This window comes from Zingiber officinale, chromosome 10A, assembly GCF_018446385.1.
Source record: "Zingiber officinale cultivar Zhangliang chromosome 10A, Zo_v1.1, whole genome shotgun sequence".
Lineage (NCBI taxonomy): Eukaryota > Viridiplantae > Streptophyta > Magnoliopsida > Zingiberales > Zingiberaceae > Zingiber > Zingiber officinale.
Genome location: NC_056004.1, coordinates 40,648,997 through 40,662,485, shown reverse-complemented (window position 1 = coordinate 40,662,485; position 13,489 = coordinate 40,648,997). Strand labels below are relative to the sequence as shown.

The 13,489-nt window shown below is 40.1% G+C and overlaps 2 protein-coding genes across 2 annotated transcripts; both read left to right on the top strand.

The window, feature by feature from the left end:
• The first annotated feature begins 723 nt into the window (after nucleotides 1–723).
• LOC122027990 (germin-like protein 9-3) lies at nucleotides 724–1,460 on the top strand. The gene has a single exon (XM_042587003.1). It carries the CDS (start codon nucleotides 754–756, stop codon nucleotides 1,360–1,362), a length of 609 nt encoding a protein of 202 aa, XP_042442937.1. The 5' UTR covers nucleotides 724–753; the 3' UTR covers nucleotides 1,363–1,460.
• A 724-nt stretch (nucleotides 1,461–2,184) lies between these two features.
• Nucleotides 2,185–2,968, top strand: LOC122026618 (germin-like protein 9-3). The gene has a single exon (XM_042585352.1). The coding sequence runs from the start codon at nucleotides 2,243–2,245 to the stop codon at nucleotides 2,966–2,968; it is 726 nt and encodes a 241-aa protein (XP_042441286.1). The 5' UTR covers nucleotides 2,185–2,242.
• Nucleotides 2,969–13,489: the final 10,521 nt, after the last annotated feature.

Here is a 13,489-nt window from a genome sequence, read left to right as displayed (position 1 = left end):
GTTATACTCCTCGTCGGTGAAAAGACTTCGGTGTCATCAACCTAATTTCTCTGGAAGGCATACACCCTTTGCTCTCCCTCTTCTTCCGCAGGATTCCCGAACTTATAGATGACATAAAAAGCCAATGATTTTTTTTTTTTGTAATCAGGTATATCTTCTTATTTTTTTATTTATGTTTTTGTTATATATTCGACGTAATTAGATTCTTGTTATTTTAAAATTCATGTGGTCTAGGTAAACTTGATTCTAACAAAATTATCTGGTTTATTTTGTGTAAAATAAAGAAAAGATGGATTCTAAATTCTTTTATGAATTATATTTTATCAATTTTTCATTGTCCCAATTTTGCTAAAACAAATCATAACTAAATATCTGAGAACAGGTACACCATTGAAATTAAATAACTGGCGGCCCTTTTTACAAGGGAGATATACCTTTACGATGCCTGCACAAGACAACTTCGTTTTCTCCAGATGACTTAGTTCTACTGCTTTGTTTTGAGTTAATGAAGCTCTTGAAGCCAAGTCCACATACAAAATAAAATCTGCATTATACTATTTCGAGATCTAATCTATCAAACACTATCGTGGATGTAGTCAAACAAAAGAACACAAAACTTCATCCTCGTTTCCTTCATCCAGATCATGAAATTTCGAGCTTCAACATCTTTAAATTGAACTCCGATCCACAGCAAATGCAACACTCATCATCCAATCACTTTGTCTTTGTGATCGCAAGATAACCACAGAAGCAATGGCGCTTAACAAAGTACTGTTCTTGATGCTTCTCGCCTTCGCCACCTCCCACGTAGCCACCGCCGGCGACCCCGACATCACCTCCGACTTCATCCTGCCCCCAAACGTCACTGCTGTCGACGGCAGCTTCTTCACCTACACCGGCCTGCGCTCCGCCGTCAACTCCCCGCCCGGCGTCGGCTTCAGCGTCTCCAAGGCCGCGGCGGCAGAGCTCCCTGCCCTGCTCGGGCAGAGCGTGTCCTTGGCCGTGCTCAAGTACCCTGCCGGATCCGTCAACCCGCCCCACACCCACCCGCGCTCCGCCGAGCTGCTCTTCCTGGTGCAGGGCTACCTCGAGGTGGGCTTCGTCGACACCGGCAACAAGCTCTACACCCAGTCGCTGCAGCCCGGCGACGTGTTCGTGTTCCCCAAGGGGCTAATCCACTACCAGTACTGCAACTCCGGGAGCGCGGCCGTCGCCGTTTCCGCCTTCGGGAGTGCCAACGCCGGCACTGTGTCGGTTCCTAAGAGCGTATTCGCCACCGGCGTCGACGACGTGGTGCTCGCGAAGTCGTTCAATACCGACGTCGCCACCATCCAGAAGCTCAAGGCTGGTCTCGCAAACTAGTCTCCGATAATCGATTTAAGACGGCTTTTCTAGAAAATAAAATTGGAAAGATATCATTAATGTGCGACTTGGAATACCTTCGTTAACTAAAAAAACATTCCTCGAAGAATTATATTTTATAAAAGTGTGCAGTCCTACAGTAAAAATAATAATAAATAAATATAGATGACCAGATTTTATTTCTTGAAAAATTATTCTTCCGAATTTGATACATACTCGCATGTTACAAATGGTAATTTACCTTCATGCGTACTTGTTGAGTTATTCTAATGACCGATTGAAAAATTCCATGGAACAAGACGATCACTCAAAAACTAATTAATAAGATTAATTATATTTATCAAAAATGATTTACTTCCTTTGAATACCCTTTATATTCTCATATTTATTATTCTATCTTATATCTATTTCCTTATATTCGTCATGGTATTTAATTCTTTATGTTATATTTTATCCTCATTATTAGCACGGGTAGACTTCACCCCAAGTGGGTGGGCGGCCAGCGTGGACGTGTCTCACAGATGGAGACACCTCCAATGATCAATGGTGCTTCTCCGCGTGAGAGACCTATGCAGGCTATATATATATATATATATATACCCAAGCTCTAGTTTATTTATATATTATAGCTAGATACAACTTTGTTTTCTCCAAAGCACTATTTCTATGTTAAAACTAACAAAAACCGTCGTTGATTAAGTCAAACAAAAGAACATAACTTCCACCTCGTTTCCTTCATCCAGATCATGAGAAATCTAGGTTCAACATCTTTAAATTGATCTCCACCGCAAGTGCAGTGTGCAACACTCTCATCATCGAAAAACTCCTTTACTCAATTCAATCACTTTGTCTTTATGTTCACAAGATAACCACAGAAGCAATGGCGCTTAACAAAGTATTGTTCTTGATGCTGCTCGCCTTCGCCATCTCCCACGTAGCCACCGCCAGCGGCTCCGACATCACCTCCGACTTCATCCTGCCCCCAAACGTCACTGCCGTCGACGGCAGCTTCTTCACCTACACCGGCCTGCGCTCCGTCGTCAACTCCCCGCCCGGCGCCGGCTTCAGCGTCTCAAAGGCTGCCGTGACAGAGTTCCCTGCCCTGCTCGGGCAGAGTGTGTCCATGGCCGTGCTCAAGTACCCTGCCGGATCCGTCAACCCGCCCCACACCCACCCGCGCTCCGCCGAGCTGCTCTTCCTGGTGCATGGCTACCTCGAGGTGGGCTTCGTCGACACCGGCAACAAGCTCTTCACCCGGTCGCTGCAGCCCGGCGACGTGTTCGTGTTCCCCAAGGGGCTAATCCACTACCAGTACTGCAACTCCGGGAGCGCGGCCGTCGCCGTTTCCGCCTTCGGGAGTGCCAACGCCGGCACTGTGTCGGTTCCTATGAGCGTATTCGCCACCGGCGTCGACGACGTGGTGCTCGCGAAGTCGTTCAAGACACACGACGCCACCATCCAGGAGTTGGTGCGAAATTTGGGAAGAAATTTGGGAACTCTGATCGATTCTGATTTTGTCAAGAAACTATTAGTGCTGCTGTCGCTTGTTACAGGAATTGTTTCTTTAATTCTGCTCATAAACTCTCACAGTCGAGGGACTCCGTAAATTTTTCAATGAATTAGAGAATGAATTCAAAACATGTGCACTTGTTTTCCTTAAGAAACAATTTGCTCCGATGATACATTCTAAGTAAATGATTCTTCAGGATACCATGAATATTTTAATTAATAATGTTGTTTCCAAAGTGTACGTTGGAAAATAATCCCGAATACCTTAGATTTATTTAAACTCGACGATTGAATATTTAAATATTCAATTTGTAGGATAACAATATACAAATAACACTTTGAAAAATAAATAATTTTGAGAAAAAAAAAGTTTTGCTATGAAAGATTATGGATTATTTATAGAGAATGATATTTTACAGTGTATGAAATATTGTGAATAAAAGGACATGTTTTTTGAATCATAACTTTTCATTCAAATATCAAAAGACGTCAATAAACGAAGGGACAATTGAAAAGACACAACTATTCAAGTTTTTTATTTCTTCCATGCTTTTCCATTTTATGGAAATCACTAATAATCCTCCACCATTTCCATAAAAATAAAATTTTGAAAACCTCAATTATCAAACGACAAGTCTTATACATACTAAAGATATCTAATGTGAAGATCTCTCAAATGCTATTAAGATGACTAGCAGACCAACTTTAAACTAGTGACGTTATTCGATTAATCGAACAATCTCACACATAGACTTTCCTTATCCTCAATATTCATATTAGTGACACGTTGATTGACCTTGTGTTTAGTTTTACTATCCTAATTTTTCCACTATCTCCAATATTCACATAGGTGGATGTTATAAAGAATACTCATGTAACTAAGTATTCCAAAGGATTGCTCTTTATAACTTCATTCAAAGCTTAGAATCTTTTCATAATCATTCCATTATGTAAACCAAACACTTCCCTTAGGACAAATTAAGTGCTTCAACCATTCATATAGTATACTTTGCTTATTAAACCCAAGATTTAGAAATCATCCAAAATTGAGTTGAGTTTCTACTATTGATAATTAGTAAGTTGGCTTTAGTTTCATCTCCTTTGACATTCTCAAAACTAGATCCCTTACAAGGCCTTTTGTCAAAGGGTTTAGCCTCACTATCACAATGTATAGAAACTGAAGACATTGGTTTCGGTTACAAAGGAACTTCCATTAACAAGCTCCTCAACCATTTAGCTTCCTTGGTACACGAAGCGAGAGCTATAAACTTAGTCACCATTATGGAATTAGCAATACAAGTTTGCTTTTTGGAACTCCCAAAATATGGCTCCTCCACCAATTGTGAATATCCATCCATTTGTAGATGCATGATCTTCTGAATCAAATATCCAACAAGCATCTGTATATTCTTCTAGAACATGAGGATATCCAGGATAATGTATACCACAATTCATAGTGTCTTGAGTACTTTAATACTCTATAAATTGCATTCAAATGAAATTGACTAGGATTGCTGGTATATCTACTCAATTTACCAACTGCAAATACAATATCAGGTCTAGTCAATATTATTACATACATTAGGGAACTGATTGTTAGTACCACGTGTTGGTTTTGATGTGATCAACCAAATTAAGTTAGACTTTACGTTATTTGATGTCTTGCATCTGAGTGTGCAAAGACTTAGGAACACAAGAAGTCGAGCGAAAGACACAATGGACGAGAAGGATGGCACAGGAATTGAGTCGACGGGCTCTGTACATCCGAGGGACGAGAAGTTGAGGAAGAGTACGCCGATGGAGCAAAAAGGACCCGCGTGGTGCTTCTGAGGGACGAGAATCCGGAGAGTAAGTCTGCTCGAGGAGAAGACCGGAGTTGGGTTCGGGTGAATTTAACTCTGGAAGGCCGGAGCATCACCCAAGCGACTTGAGACAAAAATTGCTCAAGGAGAAGAAAGATCAGCTAAGGAGCTAATCTATCTCAGGGAAGGCGCCTTCAATGGCTTGGAAGGTGCCTTCCATGAACAGTGCTGAAGGCACCTTCCAGTCGGTTGAAGGCACCTTCTAGTGATTGTTAGCCGAAGATAAAGTTTTATCTTCGGCGATAAAGTTTCTCTGATTGAAGGCGCGTTGAACCCTATTGAAGGTGCCTTCTAGCTTCGGATATAATTTTCCAAGGGCTATAAAAAGACACCTAGAACTAGGAAATAAACAACAAGTTAAGTATTTATTTCCTAGTTTATTTTTAAGCTTTCAAAAAGTGTAAGAGGCTTCTCCGCATTCAACGAAGGAGATTTTTTAATGCTTTCATTTGCCTTGGATTAACAATCACTTAAGTTGTAACCAAGTAAATTCTGGCCCTCTTACTTATTTGTTTTTAAGTTGTTCAGTTTATTTCAGTGTTAATTTAATTGTGCTATCAAATCAAAACAAAAATTGGGAAAGGGTTATTTTTATTTTACAGGAAATTCACCCCTCTTGCCGACTACACCGGGATCAACAAGTGGTATCAGAGCTCAATCACTTTAGAAGGACTAACCACCGATCGAAGCACAGAAGATGATGGCCAGAACAAGTATCCATCTGCCTAAGTTCGAGGGAGACTTCATCCACTGGAAGAAGAAAATGGAGGTATACTTCAAAACATATTTTTGATATTTTTTTAATTTTGAAAAATAGTTTTGTAGTACCTATCGACAACAACGACGAACAAAAGAAAGAGGACAACTGGACAAAGAAGAAACAAGCTAAATTTGTGCCTAACGAAAAAGTAGAATTCCATCTATTGAGTGCGTTGCCACCACAAGAGGTCAATATGATCGAAGTCTACAAGTTTGTGAAAGATCTTTGGGAGAAATTCTTGAAGTTTCATGAAGGAACTTCCGAAGCCAAGCTCGCAAGAAGAGATCTACTTAGGAACCAACTGACAAATCTTTGACTGAAGGAAGGTGAAACGGTCTCTCAACTGTACGCCAAGTTAAAGGAGCTAATCATCGAACTCATGAATCTTGGAGAAAAGGTAACCAACCGAGATTCGCTAAGGTGTTGGATCGTGAATTCGCTAGGGGGGGTGAATAGCGATTAAAAAAAATTTAGTGAGAGTACGCAGAGGAATAAACACAAAAACAACAACGTTAACACAAGTACTTTTTACTTGGTTCGGAGCCTTCGGCGACTCCTACTCCAAGGCCCATACTCGTTGAGTGCTTTCGTTGGACAATCTACTAGCAATTCGAAATGTTACAAATTAAAGTACAATTGCTTAAAAAAATACCGACAAAGAAATGAAAAGGAGGCGCATTGCCGAAGGAGCTTTGTAGCGTCGCAGGAGTGTAGCACGGTAGAGCAATCATTGGAAGATCTTGTTTTTCATTGTTCTTTGCTCCAGGCCTCACCCTCCTTATATAGGAGGCTCGGGCACCCTGATCCCTTCTAGGCACTGGAGTGTGACGTAGCCCATCTAAACATGAAGCTTCACGTGGCGACGCGACAAGGGGATAAACTTTGCATCCCAGGCGCCCGGATCCCTTCCGGGTGCCCGGACCTATGTTTTCCAGCAACCTGCAAGAAAATGTTAGTCCGAGGCAAAATGCAAAACTACCCTACAAAACAAAGTGTTAGCACAATTTATATAAAGAATAAGTATTAATTAGATTCTGTCTCTTCCCGGGAATGCATCCTCACAGTCACTCACCTCCAATGACTTACCTCAACTTACCCGCCAGACGTTCGGTCAGCCCGTCGACCCGTCTGGACTTCATGTTAGCTACCTGGTTAGCCCATCGACCTAGCTGAACTTCCCTGCAACACTAAGTTAGTACAATAGATAAAAACAGTGTTAACAGAATTCAAGTATAACCTAGGGTTGCCTAGCGCTTCACTCACTAGGACTTCCATTGTCTGGCTTCACTCACCAAGACTTCCTCCACCTAGCTTCACTCACTAGGGCCTGGCTTCACTCACCGGGACTTTCTCCACCTAGCTTCACTCACTAGGGCCCAGCTTCACTCACCGGGACTTCCACCACCTAGCTTTACTCACTAGGGCTAGCTTCACTCACTAGGGATCAGCTTCACTCACCGGGACTTCCACCACCTAGCTTCACTCACTAGGGCCTGACTTCACTCACCGGGACTTCCACTTTGCCTAACCTTTGGTTAGGACTTACCTTTGCTAGTCATCTAGTCCTGACTAGACTTCTCTCTCCCAGACATCAAGTCCTGTTTGGGTCAACCCTTGGTCATATTGTCAAACATTGAAACCCTAGATGTCGATTGTACCAACATAAGGTATGTGCTTAACATTTTTCTAAGAACACCAGAATGGTCAACCTTTGTAGATGCATATTATATCTCTAGGGACCTAGAGGTAAGTGATCTAGAAGAATTGTTTTCTACCTTTGAAATTCATGAATCTAGATGTGTAGGACTAAAGAAGGAGCCAAATCAGAACATTGCCTTAAAGACAAAAATGGGCGAACCAGATTCCAAACCATCCATCGACAATGATGAAACGACATTTATGGTAAGAAAATATAAGAAATTTTTTAGATCCAATAAATTCAATGAAGTGCAAGGCAAGAAAAGAAGAAAAAGGAAAGTGAGATGTTATCACTACAATGAAGAAGGAACCTCAAAGATAACTGCCCAAAACTGAAGAACAAGGACAAGGACAAAAGACTAACCCAGAAAAAAAGCACAAAAATCTAAAGGCGACGTGGGACGAAACATTGTCATCAGAGTCAGAAATTAAAGCCTACGCCAGACTTGTGCTAATGGTAAGTCACTGAGAAGATGACAAAGTAAGCTCATCCAAAATAAGCATCGATAGTATCGATGAAGGGAGAGCAATGTTAGAGGGAAGCAATACTTCAAGGGGAGTATCAGATAACGAGATCAATAAGGTAAGTCAGGTACGATCTCTACCTTCTGACAAGTTATACAAGTTTCTTAAAATATTGTCTAAGAATACCTGTCAATTAGAAAATAAAAATAAAAAATTATTAAAGAATAACATAGAACTAAAAGGAACTTTAGCAAAATCTTGCCGATTAGAAGATTTGGACAAGATAAAAATTGAAAATAAAAAATTGAAAGAACATATAGAAAATTTAAAAAATTCTGCATGTTCAAATTTCACTACATCAAATTTTATGAATTATCAAGGACTAAATTGATATTTTAGATATTATAAGGGCTAAATAAGAAAATTATTATAAAAAATTATTCTTAGAAAGTAACTGATTAATCTAATAGGAAGAAATCTATACTGGGTTTCAAAATCATGCTTAGATTAAAATCTTTATGCATGTTTTACTTTTAATTTACTTTAATACTTTCATTACATGCTTAAAAATTATTTTGCATCACTTTTGTTCAAAATTAATTAGATTGTGATTTTTCTGACAAATTTTTTTTACCGTTATATAATTTTTTATGAATTTTTTAACATAAATTATATCTTTAAAATTAAAATTATTTCATAAAGTTATTTTTACAAATTTTATTTTTCTATGACAAAATATTATGTTCTCTGTCAAAGAAATTTTTTTGACTATTGTTAGATTTTCTATGAATTTTGTAAAAAATATCAATTTTTAATATTAAAAATTCTTAAAAAGTCAATCTTCAAAAATTTATTTTTTAAAAAAATATAACTTCTATTTTAAATATTGAGAAAAAGTTACAAGAATTTTTTAACTTAAAATTTATTTATTAAGCATTTTTTAAAAAAATATATCTTTCTATAGAAAATAATTTATTACTGCTTATATTAATTTCTGTTATTTGTGAAAATTTTATCCCTATTTTGGATATGCCTGTTTATTAAAATTTTTAGAATTTTCCATTGATTAAAAATAATTTTAAAATTATTTCTTTCAAAATTGGTTTACAAATCACAAAAATTCAGATTTTTGAAATATAAGCTTCAAAATTTTTTAAAGTGCTAGTCATGATTTGAGTTTCCCTTATAATTTTTACCCCTATTAATATGATCAAAGGGGGAGAATATTATATAAAGTCTAGGGGAAGTACATTTTTTGCATATTAATTATTTTATTATTGTATATTTATTAATTTCATTGTAGAGTTATTAAATGTAATTATTTAACTGTTATGTTACTATTTTTTTATCCCTAACTTAATTTGGGTTGATCGCATAAAAAAGAAGATTCTTAGTACTCCGTGTTGGTTTTGATGTGATCAACCAAGTCAAGTTAGACTCTTTGTTATTTGATGCCTTGTGTTTGAGTGTGAAGAGACTTAGGAACACAAGAAGTCGAGCGGAAGATACGGTGTGTTGACAATAGAATTCATACACTTTATTAATGATAATATATGGTATATAAATACCATTATAAAGTGAAAAATAGAAAAACACATAAAATAAGAAAACATATAAAATACTATAAAATAAATAAGTAGTTACTAATAATAATTATTCTTTAATAATTAGGAAACAAATAAGTATTTTCTAATAATAATTATTCTCTAATAACTAGGAAATAAATAAGTATTTACTAATAATAATTATTTCGTAATACACCCCCTCAAGATGGTGTCCCAGAAATGACACCAATCTTGCTGCAAATAGCAAACAGCCGAGGTCGAGAAAGTGACTTGGTAAGTGCATCAGTCAACTGATCCTCAGCAGGAATATGAGTAACTCGTAGTTCAGAGGCATGCACCAGATCACGAACAAAGTGATAGTTAATAGCCAGATGGTTCATCCGAGAGTGAAAAAAAGGATTAGCTGGAAAATAGGTGACACCCAAATTATCAATAAAGAGCATAGTAGGCGTGGTAACCGGAAGAAGCAGGTCTATCAAAAGTAACTTAATCCATTGGATCTCAGATGTCGCAGAGGCAATGACGCGATATTCAACTTCAGTCGAAGAGCGTGCAACCATGCTTTGTTTGGTAGATTTCCAGGAAATCGGATTAGCACTCAGAAAAATAATAAATACACCCATAGAATACCTATCATCTGGATCTCCTGCCCAGTTCGCATCAAAGAAACCATGAAGAGTAAGAGGTGTATCCGCAAGAAGACGAATGTCAAGATCCCTAACACTATTGAGATATGGAAGTAGATGCTTCACAGCGCCCCAATGCGTCTCTGAAGGAGTATGCATAAAATGTGAGAGCTTATTAACCACAAAGGAAATATAAGGATGAGTCATACGGAGATGTTGTAAGCTCCCAACCACTTGTCGGAACTTAGTCGCATCAAAAAATGAAGACCCATTATGTAAAGTAAGACGAGAGCCAGCAACAATAGGAGTGGAGACCGGCTTGGAGTCAAGCATGTGGTGTTTGGAGAGAAGATCAATGACATACTTTTGCTGAGACAAGAGAAGACCATTTGAGGTTGGGCGAACCTCAACACCGCAGAAGAGGGAAAGAGCCCCAAGATCCTTAATAGCAAATTTTGCATGAAGTTTACATAATAGGACATCAACAGAAGAAGCATCACTCCATGTAATGATTAGATCATCAACATATACAAAGAAATAGATAAGAGTACCATCATGAAAATAATCAAATAAGGAGGTGTCAGCTTAAGATGCGACAAAGCCAAGAGAGACCAAGAAAGCGTAAAGCTCCAAATACCAAGCGTGTGAAGCCTGCTTCAGGCCATAAAGCGCCTTATCTTAATGACACACATGATCCGAAAACTCAGCACTGTGCATACCCGAAGGTTGCACCATATAAACCTCCTCTTCAAGGCGATCATTAAGAAACGCATTGTTGACATCAAGTTGGCGAAGACACCACCCCAATTCATAGCCAGACTAAGAACAATACGCATTGTTACTGGATTAATAACAGAGCTAAATGTATCATGAAAGTCAACACCAGGATGCTAATGAAAACCCTTGCCAACAAGGCGAGCCTTATACCGATCAATTGAGCCATCATAATTACGCTTAATATAAAACACCCACCTGTTACCCACAAGATTTTGGTCTGGCGAAAGTGGGACAAGACTCCAAGTCTGATTACGAAGAAGAGCATCATACTCTTCGTGCATGACATGTACCCAATTCGGATCTTTGAGCGCCTGTATGATAGAGGAGGGTTCACAGGGTTGTGGAAGGATAGTATGAAGAAGATACTTTGGATTGGGTTTGTAGATGGCATTTTTGGAGCAAGTTTGCCTGGGATGCTGGTTTTGAGAAGTGAAAGGGGGATAGAGAGGCGGTGGGCTAGAGGGTCGGTTGCCACCAGGTAGCGTGGACGGCCCGACAACAAGAGGCGATGGTGGCTGCGACGATGACAGCGGTGCAGAAGTCGGTTGTGGGAGGCTACGACTAGTGGCAGGTTACGAAACTGGTGCCGGAGGATCCCATAGGAGAATTGGTGTGGCAAAGAGCTCAGAATCAATGTCTATTACTGTGGAATCCAAGGAGGAGGTGATGGCAAATGGAAAACATGCTCCATAAACTTAAAATGACGAGATACAAAAACTCTTTCGAGAGTGACATTATAGCACAGGAAGGCACTCTTGGTGAGAGAATAGCTAAGGAAGACACAAGAGGTTGACTTGGGATCAAGCTCGAGGTGAGAGTAGGGGCGCAACCACGGAAAGCATAAACACTCGAAAACTCGAAGCTTAGAAAGATTAGGAATGGTAGTCAACAATTTTTCAAAAGAGGACATGTGGGAAAGACCGACCTTTGGCATGCGATCAAATAGACTACTGCAGCAAAGGCATAAGGCCAGAAAGTGAGTGGAATGGACACTTTGTGCAATAAAGTGAGACCAGTTTCGATAATATGACGATGATGACATTTAGAGTATCCATTGTGTTCAGGAGTGTGTGGAGTGGTAAGGTAACTGATACCATGAGTAGTAAAAAAGGAACGAAGAGCTAAGAATTCACCTCCATTGTCAGTGAAGAGTGTTTTGATAGTCATCGAGAATCGATTTTCAACAAGAGCTTTGAATGCAATAAAGGTAGAGTATACATCCGATTTTTTACGTAAGGGATAAAGCCATATATACTTTGTAAAATGATTAACAAAGATAACATAATACTTGAGTCCATCAAATGATGATATAGGAGATGTACAAACATCAGAAAAGATAATATCCAAAGGAGTACGAGACGAAATACTAGATTTATGAAAGGGCAATTTATGACTCTTATTTGTTGGTGCAACCTTAGGTCAAGGTTGACCTGGTTGACCCGACTCGAGGTGACTTGACTCGAGTTGTATTTTGATGTTTGACTTGGGAAGATTGTCGGTGCAGCCTTAGGTCTAGGTTGACCTAGTTGAGTTGCATGTTGATGTTTGACACTCGTGAGAGAATTCTATTCTTGATGTTTGACAAGAATAGGTGTTTGGGAGATTGTAGGTGCAACCTTAGGTCAAGGTTGACCTGGTTGACCTGATTCGGGAAAAGTCCAAGCAGGGAGCTTGGCACGCGAAAAGTCCAAGTATGGAGACTTGGCATTGGATCAGGGAGCTTGGCACGCGAAAAGTCCAAGTATGGAGACTTGGCATTGGAAAAGTCCAAGCAGGAGCTTGGCGAAAAGTCCAAGTATGGAGACTTGCACGGAAAAGTCCAAGTATGGAGACTTGACTGGAAAAGTCCAAGTATGGAGACTTGGCACGGAAAGGCAGGGAGCTTGGCACGAGGGAAAGTCCTAACTGGGATGTTAGGCGAAATGAGAGTGAAGCCAGGCAGTGGGAAAGTCCTAACCGGGATGTTAGGCGGTGTGGAAAGTCCGTGAGTGAAGGCAATGGGAAAGTCCTAACTGGGATGTTAAGCGTTGGAAAGTTCCGGTGAGTGAAGCCGGTGAGAAAGTCCTAACTGGGATGTTAGGTGAAATCGTGAGTGAAGCTGGTGGAAAGCCCCGTGAGTGAAGCCAAGGGAAAATCCAGATAGATCAAGGGTGATCGGACATCCGTGTTGAGAAGTCCAAGTGAGTGAAGCTTGGCATATGGAGTCGGAGAGGGCTGTAGCTCGTTCTCCGAACTAAGTTAGAGAGGGCACTCTAAACCTAGGAGTTGGATCGACCGATCTAGTGAAACTGAGTTTCGATCGGCCGGTGACCGAGTTCCACTCGAGTATATCATCTTGGAGTTCTCGATCGGTCCTGAGTGACGATCGGTGAAGAAGCTCTCGATCGGTCCAGGACCGATCAGGTATGCTCGATCTCCACGACCGATCGGAGACAGTGCACCCAACTCTGACAGAGAGCTGGGATCGGTCTGGGACCGATCAGACAAGGCCTGATCGGTCCCCACGACCGATCGCCGATCAGCCGGTCAGTTTAGCCGATGCGCTGCAAGCTAGTTTCTTCATTGTCTTCTTCGCGGTATAAAGGGTCGAGGACCGCCGCACCGATCTCCTTCTTCTTTTCCCAAGCTTCGCTCAACCGAGCTTGATTGAGCTCGCCTGCTTCGCGTGAGCTTCCGTCGACTCAGCTGCTACGTTTGGGTTGTGAAGTTGCTGCTTCACCTCCAGTCGACAAGAAAGCAAGCAATTGGTAGAGTGCTATTGTATTCATATTGTATTATTTTTCTTACTGTTCTTGTACTCTTTGTTTGCTGTTGCAAACGTTTGTGGCGAGGTTTCTCCACCCACAAGGAGTATATTGTATTAGC